Source organism: Podarcis vaucheri (genome assembly GCF_965113315.1).
Source record: "Podarcis vaucheri genome assembly, chromosome: 16".
Taxonomy (NCBI): Eukaryota; Metazoa; Chordata; class Lepidosauria; order Squamata; family Lacertidae; genus Podarcis; species Podarcis vaucheri.
In genome coordinates this window covers 27,553,561-27,568,778 of record NC_138754.1, presented here as the reverse complement: position 1 = coordinate 27,568,778, position 15,218 = coordinate 27,553,561, and the positions used below count along the sequence as shown (strand labels likewise).

Below are 15,218 nucleotides of genomic sequence, written 5' to 3'. Positions count from 1 at the left end.
AGGGAGGAGGAAACATCGCAGCCTTCAATCACAGCATGTGGAGAAGCACAAAACTGTAAACTTGGGGGTCACCTAGTCCAACCCCCTGCAATGCAGGAACCACAGCTAAAGAATCCCCGACAGATGGCCACTCAACCCCGGTTCCACTGTCAAAAAGCTCTTGCGGCCAGAAAGTTCTTCATAGCGTTTAGCCAGAATCTCATTTCTCGTTATCTGAATCCACTGGTTCCGGTCCTACCCTCTGGAGCAGCAGGAAACAAGCCTTCTTCATCTGACATACAGGTATTTGAAGGCGGCTATTGTATCACCTCTCAGTCTCCTCTTTTCCAGGCTAAACACACCAAACTCCCTCAACCGTTCCTCATATGGCTTGGTTTCCAGACCCTCCAGCACCTCGGTCACCCTCCTCTGCACACGTTCCAGCTTTCAATATCCTTCTTAAACTGTGACGAACCTCCACTGCCTGATATGTGAGAGGCTGCAAAGCGATCCCGACCATGACCATCTGCTGTAGCGCTTTAAAGCAGTGTGAGAAATTGCCCAGGCACGCTTTGCGACCGGTGCAAGTCCAGCTGCGACCACGTGGAGATTTGGCGACTGGCATCTCCACCTGGCTGGCCCCTCCAGCTTTCCTAAGTAGGGAAGTAGAAGAGCTTGTTTATCGCATTCACCATGTTTTTTGCTCTATAAGACGCACCTAATTTTTGGAAGAGGAAAATAAGGGGGGGAATATTCTGAATCTCAGAAGCCAGAACAGCAAGAGGGATCGCTGCGCAGCGAAAGCAGCGATCCCTCTTGCTGTTCAGGCTTCTGGGATAGCTGCGCGGCCTGCATTTGCTCCATAAGACGCACACACATTTCCCCTTACTTTTTAGGAGGGAAAAAGTGAGTCTTATAGAGCAAAAAATATGGTATATCCCACCATTTTCCTCAAAGGAATACACAGCTCCCTCCTCCGTTCATCCCTACAATGACCCTACGAGGTAGATTAAGAGGCTGTGACTTGCCCAAAGCATAGCTGTCAACTTTTTCCTTTTTTAAAAGGGAAATTCCCTTATTCCGAATAGGATTCCTCGCAAGAAAAGGGAAATGTTGACAGCTATGGCCCAAAGTCACCCAGGGAGTGGGGATTTGAACCCTGATCTCCCAGGTCCTAGTCCAACACTAACCACAACACCACACTGGCTTCCTAGAGTTATTCTGCTATGAGGCAGTTCTATAAATTAAGTAGGTAAATAAACATGGGGAGAGCCAAATGTCACTTAAAGAGAAGGATGTGAAATATTTTCTGTGAAGTTATGCTACTCCATATTCTTCGCAGAGCTAATGGAGGGGAAAGAGGAAAGCTGGAGGGGAGCTTTGCTACCAACCCCCACTATAACAAAATCCACAGTCAGAACACCTAACACTGCCCCCAGCTTGGCATCTGAAATGCTGTAACACAAAATAAAGTGGGAGAACATTGCAGATTCTGAGGCCCCAGCCAAATGCAGAGACGAGCTTTGATCTGGAGGGATTTGCATTCTGAATACCTTGAAGCCACTGCCCCTGCAAGCACACGCCAGCTTTAAAAATACAATGAGAAAAATAACACTGCCCCCCTCCAGTTCTCCCCAAAGGTTTATCATCAAAGCTTGCGGGAGGGGGGGCTGGCTCACCCTTTTCAACCATTCAAGGGGTGGGGCATCCCCTGCCCACAAACAGCCAAGCCCAAGAGCTCAGAAAAGGAAATCACAACCAGCGGGATGGCAGTGGAGACCCTTCAAAGCAGTGAAGACCCAAGCACAAGGAGGGAGAACCAAGGACATGGACATGGGCTTTCAAACAAATGACTCCCCACCATGTGCATCCCAAGGTGGCAGACTAGTACCTGAGAGAAGTGGGTTCGAATCACCGCTCAGCCATGAAGCTCACTGGGTGAGCCAGTCACTGCCTCTCAGTCTAACCTAGCTCACAGGGCTGATGTGGGGATTGAGAGCGGGGGGAGAACCATGTATGACACCTTGGGCTCCTTGGAAGAAAAGGTGGGATATTAATGTAATAAATAGACAAATAGCAGTAATGTACCATGTACGGTAGCTCACCCCCAACCAGCAATTATGGGGGGGGCCCCCTACAACTCTGCCACAGAGTTCTCAGTGTTAGGGGGAATAGGATTATTGCCCCTACAGGATCCAATTGAAGACCGATTAAGAAGGTTCCTAGGGAGCAGGTGGTGCTATGGTCTAAACAGCAGTTGGTGCTATGGTTTAAACCAGTGTTCCCCAACCTTGGGCCTCCAGCTGTTTTTGGACTACAACTCCCATCATCCCTCGCTATCAAGACCAGTGGTCAAGGATGATGGGAATTGTAGTCCAAAAACAGCTGGAGGCCCAAGGTTGGGGATCACTGGTCTAAACTACTGAGCCTCTTGGGCTTGTTGATCAGAAGGTTGGTGGTTCGAATCCCCGCGACGGGGTGAGCTCCCATTGCTCTGTCTCAGCTCCTGCCAACCTAGCAGTTCAAAAACACGCCACTGTGAGTAGATAAATAGGTACTGCTGCAGCGGGAAGGTAAACAGCATTTCCATGTGCTCTGGCTATTGTCATGGTCCTCTGTGTGCCAGTAGTGGGTTAGTCCTGCTGGCCACATGACCTGGAAAGCTGTCTGCGGCAAACGCCGGCTCCCTCAGCTTGAAAGTGTACCCCATAATCACCTTTGTCTGCACTTAACCGTCCAGGGGTCCTTTACCTTTTTTATGAAGGCTCCCATAAAGAGACTGGCGGATGACTACCACTTCCCAATGGGTCTTGGGGATTGTCCAACTTTCTGGATGGACAGCTGACAAAATGGCCCTCAAGCCACCCACTCGGCAAAACCAAACAGGCTCCCTGGAGATCTTGAGAATATGAATAGGGAGCCATGAGGGCAGAAAAGTATTGAGGGAACACAGAAAAGATACCCTTTCGGGGATTATTCCAGGGGGTGCGAAGGATATGCTTCTCTACCACCACTGCAGAGGGACAGAGTTGTCCAGAAGAGCTTTTTCCAGGGCCTCTGACATCTCTGCAAGACGATACTGAAGAACCCTCACGGTGACCAGTTTACAAGGCATTCTGCAGATAAAACGGTTTGCACCTTGCAGCAGGTCACTTCAGCACCTGTTCATCCAGCTCTGAAGGATGTTTGTGCAATCTGAAGGTGTGATTGCACATCTTGGAACCTAGCTGTGTATGCACTTAACCCTTCCTGGCTTACAAAAGTTGCCTTGAGAGGGCCAGAATGAGTGGGGAAGGTGGGGTGGCAAATGCCACTCTACGACAGAGCATCGGTCCACTGAACCTGAAAAGAGTTGGTGGGAAAGCTTTTGGTTTTTTAGAAAAGACCTTCTTGAATACCGCCCCCCATTGGCATCTGGGCATTTTTGGGCAGCGCACTTGAGCACATGGTTGCATCTCAACTCCAGGTTTCCCTGAAGATGTTGAGACTTTACCCCCCATCCAAAATGGCGCCAAGAGAACACACAAATTGAAACTTAATCCAGACATGTCAAAGGTGTTCCTGGCCTATAGGGAATACCGTTCAATCTGCATTAGATGGGGGTTGTGCTGTGCTTGAAGACCCAAGTTCATTTTCTGGGGGTTCATCTTCTGAGCCTAAATACCCAGATTGCATCAGTGCCAAGACACCTTTGCACAAATGAGGCTAATGCACCCGCTACACCCATTCCCAGAGATGTCCAATCAGGCTGCGGGAATGTGGGCCTTATTTACATGTCGCCTGGACTACTGCAATGCACTCGATGGAGGGCTGCCTCTGAAGGAGTTTGGTTCAGCCAGGCTCTTGATCACAGTCAGATTTGGGGAGTATGCAACTCACTCCTGCTTTACTGCAGCTTCAATTCTGGGCACAATTTAGAGCGCTAGTTGTAATGTCCAGAATACTGCCTTCCATGTCAGCTGGTCCTGCTGTTACTTCAGGGATCCAGGGAAAGTGGGGCCTTCTCAGTAGCAGACCCGGCTTTGAGATCTTCCCTTACAGAACTTCATTTTGCTCCCTCACAACCAGCTGCCTTCTACCTTCAAGCGAAGGAAGGTCAAAACAAACCCCAGAGGCAGATTTGCCTCTTTTCCTGCTCAGGTTATTTTGAGAGGCCACCCACTTTGTTCTTCATAGTTCTGGCTTCTCTTCCTTTTACATTTACGTTGCTATGCACCTTAATTGTTTCAAAGGTGTCTTTTTCCTGTATTATTAACCACCAGGAGCAGCGCATGTTTTTGATTACCTGAATTTAAAAGATTGGTTTTTAACGTTGCCTTAATTCTAAATTATCCTTAATCATTATCTTTTATATCTTTTTTATTTATTTTTTGTATTTCATCTGTCTTGTTGTAATTTGTGTAAGCTGAATTTAGCAGCCCCGGTCTGCTAAAAAGGTAGGATATAACAACAACAACAACAACAACAACAACAACAACAACAACAACAACAACGTAGAAGCATAGACAAAATAAAACAGTGGATGTGGTTAATGCCATGATGGAAAGGGGCCCTTTCTTCCTGCATCAGGCTTACTCTTCAAGGTACTGCACTGCTGTTTCTGTGGGATGGAGAGACATGACCCTTTGCAGGCACACACACAAATTCTGGGCTTGCAGGGGGAACCAGGTCTGGTGCCTCACAGTTTCAGGGTTTCATCTGCTAGAAGAGCAAAAGCTTTGTGTGTGTGGAGGAGGGAATACCCATTTAAAAGGCACCTGCCTCTCTGCAAGGACAGCCCAGGCAGCTGAAAGAGAAGAGAGGGCCCGGAGGCATTGGCCTGGGCACCCTCCCCTCCCCTCCTATTGTTCCTGCCCAGGAAACTGCAAGCCGGAGGAGAGGCTTCGCAGACATCTAAAGAGCATCATCACAGGACAGATGGCTGCAGTTCAGATTAGACCAGTGGGTGAGCCTCCTCCCTCTCCCATCCCCGCCCCCATTGCTTCTCGCACAAGATCCACAAGTCTTGAGAAGAAAAGAAATTGAGGGCTCTCTAATCTGGGAGGGAGGGAGGGAGGGGAGAGGTCACTTTGAGGATAAGGAGCCTTCGCCTTCCATGTGCCAAAGCCAGCTCAGAGCCCAAACAATCCCCCTCCCCATATAATGTGGGGTGGTGGGGAGATAAATTCTCAGGAAATAAATGAGAGGCAGGAAAAGGAGACTCAGACACTTTACCTGCATTTAAATATTAACAAATGCCAAACTAGGAGGACGAAGGATCCCAACTCTCCTTGAGAGCTTCAAAACCTCTGAGAGCCTCTTGAAGCCCAGCCAAGCAGGCAGGAATTTAGCTGTTTGCAAATGTCAGGCTGCTGTTCCTTATTACAATATTGACTCTGGGAATGACAAAGGTGAAGGATCTATATATATAGCAGTCTGGACCCTCACTCCAGAGGCCACAACTTCTTCCAGTTCAGCACCTCCAGCATCCATCAATATTAAAAAGAAATGCCTATCGTTTTAGAATGATTGTCAGCATGCAATTTTTCCCCCCACTTTCATGTCCTTTGCTGTCCCCATTACCCATGTACTTGTTAAGATTTCGAATGTAGATTTTTAATTGGTATTGGGGTGAATTTGTGGGGCCGTAGGCTACCTGAGGGGCACTTCCAGGAAGCATGAGGAGATATAACTCAATAATAAATTATTATCCAAGGCCTTTGCTAGACCTGTTCTATAGAATCAGCTACTGCTTTGCTAAACCCGCTCTGCTCTTTAAGCAGAGGTCCAGTGACAATGCCTGGCAAGCTGCAGGGGGAACTTCCAGTAGCGACAACCACTGTCCATCATCTCAGAACTGGACAAGGGAAGCCAGTGTCTGTTAGAAAGGTACACGCAGCTCCTAATCAGCCTTGCTCTCATCAAGTCCAGCATCTGCCTAGACACACAATACACACCTGGCCAGTGTTTACGCCAGGAAGACACACTCCTTAAAAGTAAGACACTTAAACAAGGAGAAGCATAGCAGTCTCAGGCCCAAGAAGGTAGTATGTCCAGCCTTGCAGGTGATGAGCTAGCATCCCACTGAAAGGTCACCCAGGCAGGTTCCTAAATGAAAGCACAAGGGGCTAGGATCAGCCTTCCCCAACTGGGTGCCCTGAAGCTACAATTCCCCTCAATGGCCATGGGGGCTGGGAGCCGTAGTCCAAAACAGCTGCATGGCACTAGGTTGGGGAAAGGCTGAGCCAGATGACTTCCAGGTGCATCCACACACCCGGGCCCATCACGTGATGACTGCACTACCATGTGATGACTGCAGGAGAAAATGAATCACAGGTAGATTCTGGGCCTTGACTCAAAACACAACAGGCCTGTTAACACAGGGGGGAGGGAGCAGCTCAGCAGCAGAGCACCTGCTTGGATGCAGGTGACCCATGGATCACACAAGCCAAGCCACACTCCGTAACATCTCAATGGCAGCACAAGGACACCCGAGCAGCCCATTAAAGCCCAGGGCTAGTCCATGATGTCTTTCAAAATCAGGAGGCAAAAGGACGGAGGGGGCTCAGGTGTACCTTGCTCTCCTGTCGTTCTGAGCAATACAACAGAACCCCCCAACCAGGCTAAAGAGGCAGGATCCACTGGTCCAAGGGCCACTTGAGTTGGGCAACCTCCTCCTCCACTGCTGCCACCCCAACATCTGCAATCTAGAGCCAATGATCCTTTGGGCACCCCAACATCCTGGCACCTCCCTCCCACCAAGAGATAAAGGGCCATGTGAAGCCCCCAGATGGTGTTTTCCCAGCTTCCACAGAAGGAGAAGGAGCCTCAGGATGGCACCACCTGACCCAACCAAGGGAAGGCAGCAGAGGAGAAGGCCCAACCTGAGGACCTCACCTGAGTGGGCCAGGCAGGGCATCACAAAGCTGTGCAAAGGGGGAGGTCAGACACTCCCCCAACCCAGCCAGGTACAGAGTCAAGATGTGGCTATATGGCTAAAACATATCCCCCCCATCAGAAAACAAAAGGGACTCCCCACATACACCATTATCAGGAATTTCAACACTCCTGCATGCTATAGAAAAGGAAGACACCCCTTCCCTCTTGAAGAAGAACAAGGACACAAAAGGAGATTCCCACCCACCTGCCTCTCCGAGGTGGTAGCAGCTGTCCAGAGAGGCTCTGCCGGCCGGCAGCTCGCCGTCGCTGGGCCAGATCTGCCCGCTCTTGCGGACGCCCACGATGGTGGCCTCGGAGACAACGACCTGCTGCTGCTGCCGGTGCCGCTTCTGGGACTGGGGCGTCGGGGGGCTGCTGCTGCTGTCGAAGGACTGCTGGGAGTTCTGGGAGGGCGAGCGGCTCTTGTCGCGGCCGTAGAGGCGGCAGGCGGTGGGGCTGGGCGAGACGTGGCTGGACTGGCCCGACGAGAAGTCCTCCTCGCTCGACGTGAGGTTCTCGTTGGAGCTGCAGTCGGGCGTGTAGCCGCCGCCGATGTCGTCGAAGCTGCGCGGCGAGTAGGAGCGGCGCGGCCAAGTCAGCGGCTTCTCCGGCTCGACGGCGGCGCCCGAGTGGCCGCGCAGCAGCGGCGTCGGCGGGGCGCCTTTGCCCCCGGGCTCCCCGGCGCCTTCGCCCCCCGCCGCCGCCATCATCATCATCATCATGCCCCCGACGTAAACGCTCTGGTAGGGCTGGAAGTCCGAGGGGGCGGCCTGCCAGGCGGAGGACGAGCGGGCAGCGCCGTTGCCGTCCAGCAGGTTGTCCTTGAGGAAGCGGGCGTTGAGCTCCGCGTCGTCGTAGTCGCCGTCGCCGAAGCAGGCCTCGGTCGATCGGCCGCGCAGCCCCGGCAAGAGCTTCTTCCGTGCCTCCAGCTGCATAGCTTGGCTGCCCAGCGAGCTGATCCGGTCCGAGACCTCCTTGTCGTTCACCTTCACCAGGCCCTTCTCGTGGTGGTACTCCAGGTTCACGTAGAAGGGCTTGTCCGACGAGCAGGGCGGCGCGGACAACGGCTCCTTCCCATCCGCCGCTGCCGTCGTCAACGACTTCTTCAGCCCCCGCTCGAAGTTACAGCGCAGCGCCGCCACGTTGCTGGCCGCGCCGCCGCCGCCGCCCCCTCCGCGCTCCCGGCTGCCCACCGGCTCGAAGGCGCCCGCCTCCTTCTCCGAGGAGACGCTCAGAAGGCGCTGGCGGCGGCTACTGCCGCTGTTCCCGCCGCTGGGAGCCGCCCGGGCCCTGGCCGGGGAGCCCCCTTCCGCCGCCTCGCCGTTGCCGTCGGGCTGCTGCGTCGGGCTGTCAGCCTCGGAGCCGTCGCTGTGCGCCGCCGAGAGCTTGCGGAGGGCAGGCGGGCGCGGCCGGTGGTGGTGATGGGGTTTGCCGCTTGGCGGCGGCGGCGGCCTGGCCTGGCCGGTCGTCTGCGCCCCGACGTCTCCGTCGTCGGCCGCGGCCGTCCCCTCGTCTTCGTCGTCGTCGTCGAGGCCGGCGCGGGCGGGTCTGGCGAAGCCCCAGCGCTGCCGGTCGTAGCTCTTCTTCTCCTTGGCCAGCAGCGTCTGCAGGTAGATCATGCGGAAGCGCTCCTTGTTCACCTCCAGCTCCAGGCGGCGGATGGACGCCTTGCAGCGCTCCAGCTCCGCCTCGATGTCGCCCACCGAGCGCAGCGCCATCTGGGGAGGCTCCGAGTCGGCGAACTGCGCGCGCCACGCCTCGGCGAAGCCCACCGGGTCCACCATCGCGGCGGCGGAGGCGGCCCGAGGGCCGGTCAGGGCGGCAGCGGCGCGACCGGGCGGCGGAGCAGGAGGAGGCGGCGGCGGGGGGCGCTCATCCCCCGCCGGAGGAGGCAGGGTGTCCGCGGAGGCAGCAGCGGCGCTTCAGCCCCGGGCGCCCCGGCCGCGCTGCCCATGAGGAGCCGTCGCCGCCGCCGCCCCCTCGGCGAGGGCGGGCGGGCAAGAACAAAGGCGCGAGCCGAGGCGGAGGCGAGCGCGGCCGGCAGCCTGCCTCACGCGCCCGGGCGGCGGGCTCCTCTCCTCTCCGCCTGCCTGCTTGCTTGCTGGCTTCCTCCTTGGCCTCGGCAGGGCCCGAGCCTTAGCCCATCCTGCGGCGGCGGCGGCTACTGATCCAGGCAGGCTCAGGCGGGGTCGGGCTGCAGCTCTCCGGGCGGCTCCGCGTCGCGGCTGCCCATCGCCGGCTGGCCCAGCTCGCGCTCGGGATGGCAGCCGCAGGGAAGGCGAGGGCGGGGCGGGAGGCCAGGCGGGGCGGCGCGAGGGGGCGGGATTGGAGGAGGGGGCGGGCGGGACGGGCTGGGCCTCGTCGCCCCGCCCACAGCCCCGAGCACGTGCAGAGCGCCTCGCCACCGCCGCCTGCCGTGGATCCGGCTGGCTGGGCCAGGCCTGCCAAAAGGATCAGATCCCAGCTTAGGGTAGGAGAAAGGGCGCTTCCCTTTCCGGTAATGCTGTTGGGGCAGAGGAGCCAACTCCAAAGGGTCGAGGGGCTTTCGGTCGCTCAATAAAATATTTGGGGGGGGGCTGCAACCTTCATCCCCAAGTTGATGAGCATTGCCATTCAAATAGTGCGCGTGCACCGTGTCATGTGGTCGATTATGCGGGGCTGGGTTTACCTGCCCCCACCCCATTAAAAAAATAAAAATCAAGTTGGCACCCCTCCTGGGTAGGGGGCTTCTCTTGCGAGAATGGAGCAGCGGAAGAGCCTTGTTGCTGGCCTGCATCCTTTTCTCACAGCCAAATGCAGGATCCGAGCACAAGAGCGCCTCGCGCCCTTAGGAGCCAACTCCTAGGGGCCGAAGTCCCTTCCCCGCCGCCCCCGATAAAATATTTGAGGGGGACGGCTTCCCCTCCAGTTGATGGGCATTGCCATTCAAATGGGGTGTGTGATTGATTATGCATCTTGTGATTGATTATGCAGGGCAGGGCTTACCTGGCCTCCCCCAATATTTTGCACAAGTTGGTACCCCTGCCCCATAGGAGCCCACTGCTCGAGCCGAGGTCGCTTCAGCCCCTCCAATAAAATATTTGAGGGGGCCATCCTTCCCCAAGTTGAGGGGGATTCCCATTCAAATGTTGTGTGTGTGCGCGCCACATTATGTGATTATTTGGGACAGGGTTTATTTTAACTGCCCCCACCCAATATTTAATTCAGGTTTGCACCCCCCTGTAGCCTTCCCTCTCTCCATGAATTTGCCCAATCCTCTTTTTAAGCCATCCAAGTTGGTGGTCATCACTGCCTCCTGCAGTTTCATAGTTTTAGCTGTGGGAAGAAATACTTTCTTTTAACTAATTGGCAAAGAGGGCCTTGGGTCTGATGAAGATCCAGGCCTCTGCTTATGTGCTTAGAAGCTTGTCAGAGTCCCTCTCCCGCCATCATATGGAGTTGAAGATCTTTTTGGCTGTGGCTATTCCAAAGGATGGGACGTGGGTGGCGCTGTGGGTTAAACCACAGAGCCTAGGACTTGCCGATCAGACGGTCAGCGGTTTGAATCCCCATGATGGGGTGAGCTCCAGTTGCTCAGTCCCTGCTCCTGCCAACCTAGCAGTTCAAAAGCACATCAAAGTGCGAATAGATAAACAGGTACCGCTCCGGCGGGAAGGTAAACAGCATTTCCGTGCGCTGCTATGGTTCTCCAGAAGTGGCTTAGTCATGCTGGCCACATGACTGTTGTCGCCGGCTTCCTCGGCCAATAAAGTGAGATGAGCACCGCAACCCCAGAGTCGGCCATGACTGGACCTAATGGTCAGGGTTCCCTTACCTTTACCTTTATTGCAAAGGATGGGATGACTCTGCTTATTTATATGTTCTCAACCCAGAACCTTTCTCTTCTCCTCTCCTGAGACCTAGGCAAAGGGTGGAGCAGAGCCCCCCCCCTTCCCCGTGGCATCACCTGGGCAGCCTATCTTGAGCCATTCCATTGTCTGCAGAGAGCGGGATGTCTTTCATGTGCTCAGCCCCAGCCATGTGGCCCTCCTTTCCCAGAAACCCAGAGAGGCTTCCTGACTAAAATAAACAGGCTCCAGATGAAAGCAAGTTGTTATTATTATGTCCATCTGTGTGGGAGGTTGGCCTGTAGGAGCTGCCAGGCAATTAACTGGTGTTTGGGGAGGGCTTTGGGACCCATAGATGGAGGGTGTTGCTGCTGCTCACGCCAAAGCATTAAGCCTGCTCCATTTTTAATGCTGCTCAATAATCCATCAAACCTCTTAACCACTTTTGCTTCTAGCATATCAGGACAAATTATGACAACTTCCTTCCGCCCGCTCTTGGGAAAATGGTTTGCTAGCATTCAGATTATTCCTCCACTTAACACAGAATAATCCCTGCTGCACAAGATGGTTCAAAGCTGGGGTTCTCAGTTCTCAGGCAGACTTCCAAATAAACACATATAGGATTGCAGCTTTATTTCAGAAGGCATTTGTCTTGCCATCTTTGGACTGGATAATAAATTTCTCTTCCCCCTACCTCCCATTGCCTCTTTGTTTTAGCTGCACCAGACCAGCACAACTACCCCTTCGGAAATGATTTAGGACGTTTTTTGTGACAGTTGCTTTTTGATGCTATTATGATTTTAACTGTTTATTTGTTTTTGTTAATATTTTTATATATCAGAGTCTTGATGCACTTAAAATTTAAAATACATATAGGGCAAGTTCAGCCACATGGGTGGGTTATAAATAATAAATTTTATTCTTATTCTTATTCTTATTCTTCTTATTATTATTATTATTACAGAAAACAAGCAAGCAACAACTTCGTATCGCCCATTTAAATGTACACCCAATTAAAATAGTGGGGAGATGTAGGATTCCCTTCTTTCCTCAAGGAGCTTTCCGAAAGGAGCTCAGCACCGCAGATCACCCTCGAGTCAACAAATGAGCTGGGAGGGGATTCGGCATGAAGGCCTCTTATATGCCCTGTAGACCGGTGGCCACACTGCATTAATCTACCCTGGAGCATATGCTGCAGAAGTTAATGCTGGGTTTATCCACTTCTTTCCCCCTTGAGGAAGCCAGGCTCAGGATTCCTGATAGGTGGAGGTCAGCTGTGACAGGTGGGCTTCACTTGAGGCACTATTAAGGCTACGTATTCATGCTAGCTGCAGGGCAGATGGAGAGTAAGCTGTCCATTGAGCCCAGTGGCCCTTCTTCCTCAAGATGCACAGGGCATAGCTGTCAATTTACAGATTTGAAAATAAGGGACCAGCAGCCTCGAAAATAAGGGATCAGCAGCCAAAATAAGGGATTTTCGGAGCACAGGTATGTTCAACTTCTGAGCCCCTCCGAGCCAAAGGCAGAAAGCCCAGCCAGCAGCCAAACAAAGCCTCAAGCGGTGGTTCCCACAGCGCAGCAACCCAGCAAAGGGGATGCAGCAAGGAAAACCACTGTCACCTCTCCGCTGGGAAGCGCTGAGCAAAGGCGAGTCCCCAGGCAACGCGGCCGATTTGATCGGCACAAGGCATGCAAGCTCCACCCCCCAGTCATTCTTAGACTCCTTATTGGGTGAGCAACGCAGCCAAGCAACACAGTTGGAGCCTCCCTCCTCCCTGGCCGGCAGGGAGGGAGGGGGAGGAGCTGCTTCCTTTGAAACCCGGGAAATTTAAGGGACAGCAGCGGGACACAGCGCTGGGATAAGGGACTTTCCCGCCAAATAAGGGACTGTTGACAGCTATGGCACAGGGTGGGAGATTTGCGCTCCTTCAGATCTGCCTCCCACGACGGTGCAGTTCTCCTGAGCAAGAGCCCTTGAAACACACTGATGCTATCTCACATTGCTCTCTTTCATTTCAGAGGAGCTGCCTTTCCACTGAGATCTGTCCGCCTCCCAGTCTGCTCTTCCCATTTTTGGGCTTCTTCTCAATGGCGCTGGCTCAGGAGAACTTCCTCCCACGTGTTAATGAGCAGAGCATACCAAATGTCTTGGCGTGACCATAAGCATGTAAGAGTCAGCATTCTGCACAAATCCCATGCCCCTTTCCTAGATCTTTTATAATGAGCATCACTTATGAGAGTTTTCTGACAAAGCAGCCTATGTATTATTTTTACTAAAATAAAATGGCCCCTTGAAAGAACTCGGACCACTTTGCTGAGGTCATCTGGGGTTTGAGACCCACACTGGACAAAAGATTCCTGCATTGCAAGGGGTTGGACTAGATGACCCCCAAGGTCCTGTCCAATTCTATTATTCTAAAGTCTCTGCAGGCAGGCTTGTCTTCAAGAGCTCCCAAGCAAGCTTCACGACCACACAAGCCCTCTCGTGTTCCCACAATGAGCCTGAAGCCCTTGCTGTAACTCTGAAGAAACCATGCAAGCAGCCAGGCATTTTTGCCACTCCCTCCTGTGGGCAAAAGTAGCTGGTTTCCCTCACACACATACCTTGGCTAGAAAGCTGTTGTAACCCATTTTTACAAAAGGGTGCATTGCATTTTTCTTAGCATTCCTTTTCCGAAGGCAGGCCTCCTAATGCAGAGCACTCCAGACACCTCCCAGTAGATCCCAATCTGCCTCCTAATGGACACATGCACCATTTGTTCACATAATATGCCCCTGAGCATCTTGCTCCCCCACCTAAGCCTCTCAGAATAATTTCCTCTGGGAGGCATCAGGAGAGAAGGGACTTACTTGCCTGCCTGCCTGCCTGCCTGCCAGCCAGCAGGCCTCAGTGCAAAAGCAAGGAGTCCTCCAATATTTACCTGGCTGCTAACAACTTCCGTGCCCCTGACAGCTTCTGCCAGATGAGCAAACAGAAGGTGCATCTTGCAGAACCCTTCCCTTATAAAACAAATAAATATAAAAGCTAAACTGAGAAATTAGAATCGGATCAAGAAATTAAAGTCATACCTTGGATCCTGAACGTCCTGGAACTCGGGACATTTTGGCTCCCAAACGCTGCAAACCCAGAAGTGATTGTTCTGGTTTTTGAATGTTCTTTTGAAACCCGGGCTTCCGTGGCTTCTGATTGGCTGCAGGAGCTTTCTGCAGCCAATCAGAAGCCACGGTTTGGTTTCTGAACATTTTGGAAGTTGAACAGACTTCCGGAACAGATTCCGTTTGACTTCCAAGGTATGACTGTACAAGCAAATGGAAGGGGGTGGGAGGGAAGCAGCTTTCATTCAGCCAGAGCTTACGAGTTTTTCCTTTGAACATCCTGACTAAGCTATCTGTCAACAGTAACGTCACACAAGTTTTTTTAGTGTGTGTTTGAATGTGTGAAAATGAGTGATTGATCGTGATAGCCACACACCCTAAAGCCAGGCCTTCGTGTACCTGTCACAAATAGAGGACAAGGTGGTTTCTTGTCCTGTTGCTAAAATGAAGAGCTGTGCCCTTTCTGTCGATCATCCTCTTCTGTTTCTCTAACAGAAGGATGCAGAGGAGAATCCTGTATGTGGTGAAGGAATGCATAGTTCAAAAGGAACACACACACACCCCGTGCTTGATCTTATCAAGACATGAATAATTGGTTTTCTGGAGAAGACCCAAGTGTGTCAATCTGGCCTTGCATCCTGCTCCTAGCTGTGTCTGGCTGGCTGCCTCAAGGCCAGCAGTGCAGGGAGAAGCCTGCGAACCTTCCCTGGTTGACCTATGAACCAAACCCAACGTATCCTTTGTATTTTGTTTGATCTTTCAAAGGTAATGTTTGTTTGCAAAATGCGTGATGCTGGCACGCTGGGACAGAACCCACATCAGTCCTTGGGACTCAGCCGCGCATCATCATCACAGATGCTCGTACTTGTCGTAATGACTCGTTCCCCTTTCTGCCCCGCCTGCTCGGCTGAGTGTGCCGCCCCACCAAAAGTCAAAACGCAACTCAAAAGCGCCATATGAAGTCTATTTCTGAGGGAAGAGGAGCTGCACTGAATGTTATAACGTTGCAGGAAATAGCACAGCCTCGGGTGGAAAGCGCCCTCGCTGCCTCCTACATGTTCCAAAAGGAACAATTACTGTCATTGGCAGTCAGAGGAACGTGAATGGTGGCATCATAAGGCAAGGGGGGGGATCTGAGTGGCTTCCAGGGGGACGCCAGACCCCGAGAGAGCCTGAGAACAGAAGGGGGAGCCAAAGGCAAAGGTTCTTGATACCCCTGCTCTGATTCCCCACGGAAGGAAGAGAGCTTGGTAACTGGGCAGTTCATTTCCTTGGCTTGCTTTGAATTCTGGAAAGTTCCTCCAATCCCTTCCACTGTTTTGGCCAGAGACAGGGAGCCACAGTGATCCCCAAGTGGTGCCCTGGACAGTTTCCTATGGGAGTGAAAGCAATCAGCTC

At 52.9% G+C, this 15,218-nt stretch overlaps 1 protein-coding gene and 1 long non-coding RNA gene across 2 annotated transcripts in view; one reads left to right on the top strand and one right to left on the bottom strand.

Annotated features, from left to right (window-relative positions):
* Positions 1–8,707, bottom strand: part of BCR (BCR activator of RhoGEF and GTPase) — an 89,577-nt gene extending 80,870 nt beyond the window's left edge. The window contains exon 1 of the mRNA XM_082203011.1: positions 7,103–8,707. Within this exon, the coding sequence (XP_082059137.1) occupies positions 7,103–8,681 (1,579 nt within the window). The 5' untranslated portion in view covers positions 8,682–8,707. The remainder of the gene's footprint in view (positions 1–7,102) is intronic.
* A 543-nt stretch (positions 8,708–9,250) lies between these two features.
* Positions 9,251–10,982, top strand: LOC309521208. Its single transcript, XR_014214565.1, has 2 exons — positions 9,251–9,394; positions 10,795–10,982. It is a non-coding gene; the product is annotated as an uncharacterized lncRNA (long non-coding RNA).
* The last annotated feature ends 4,236 nt before the right edge of the window (positions 10,983–15,218 follow it).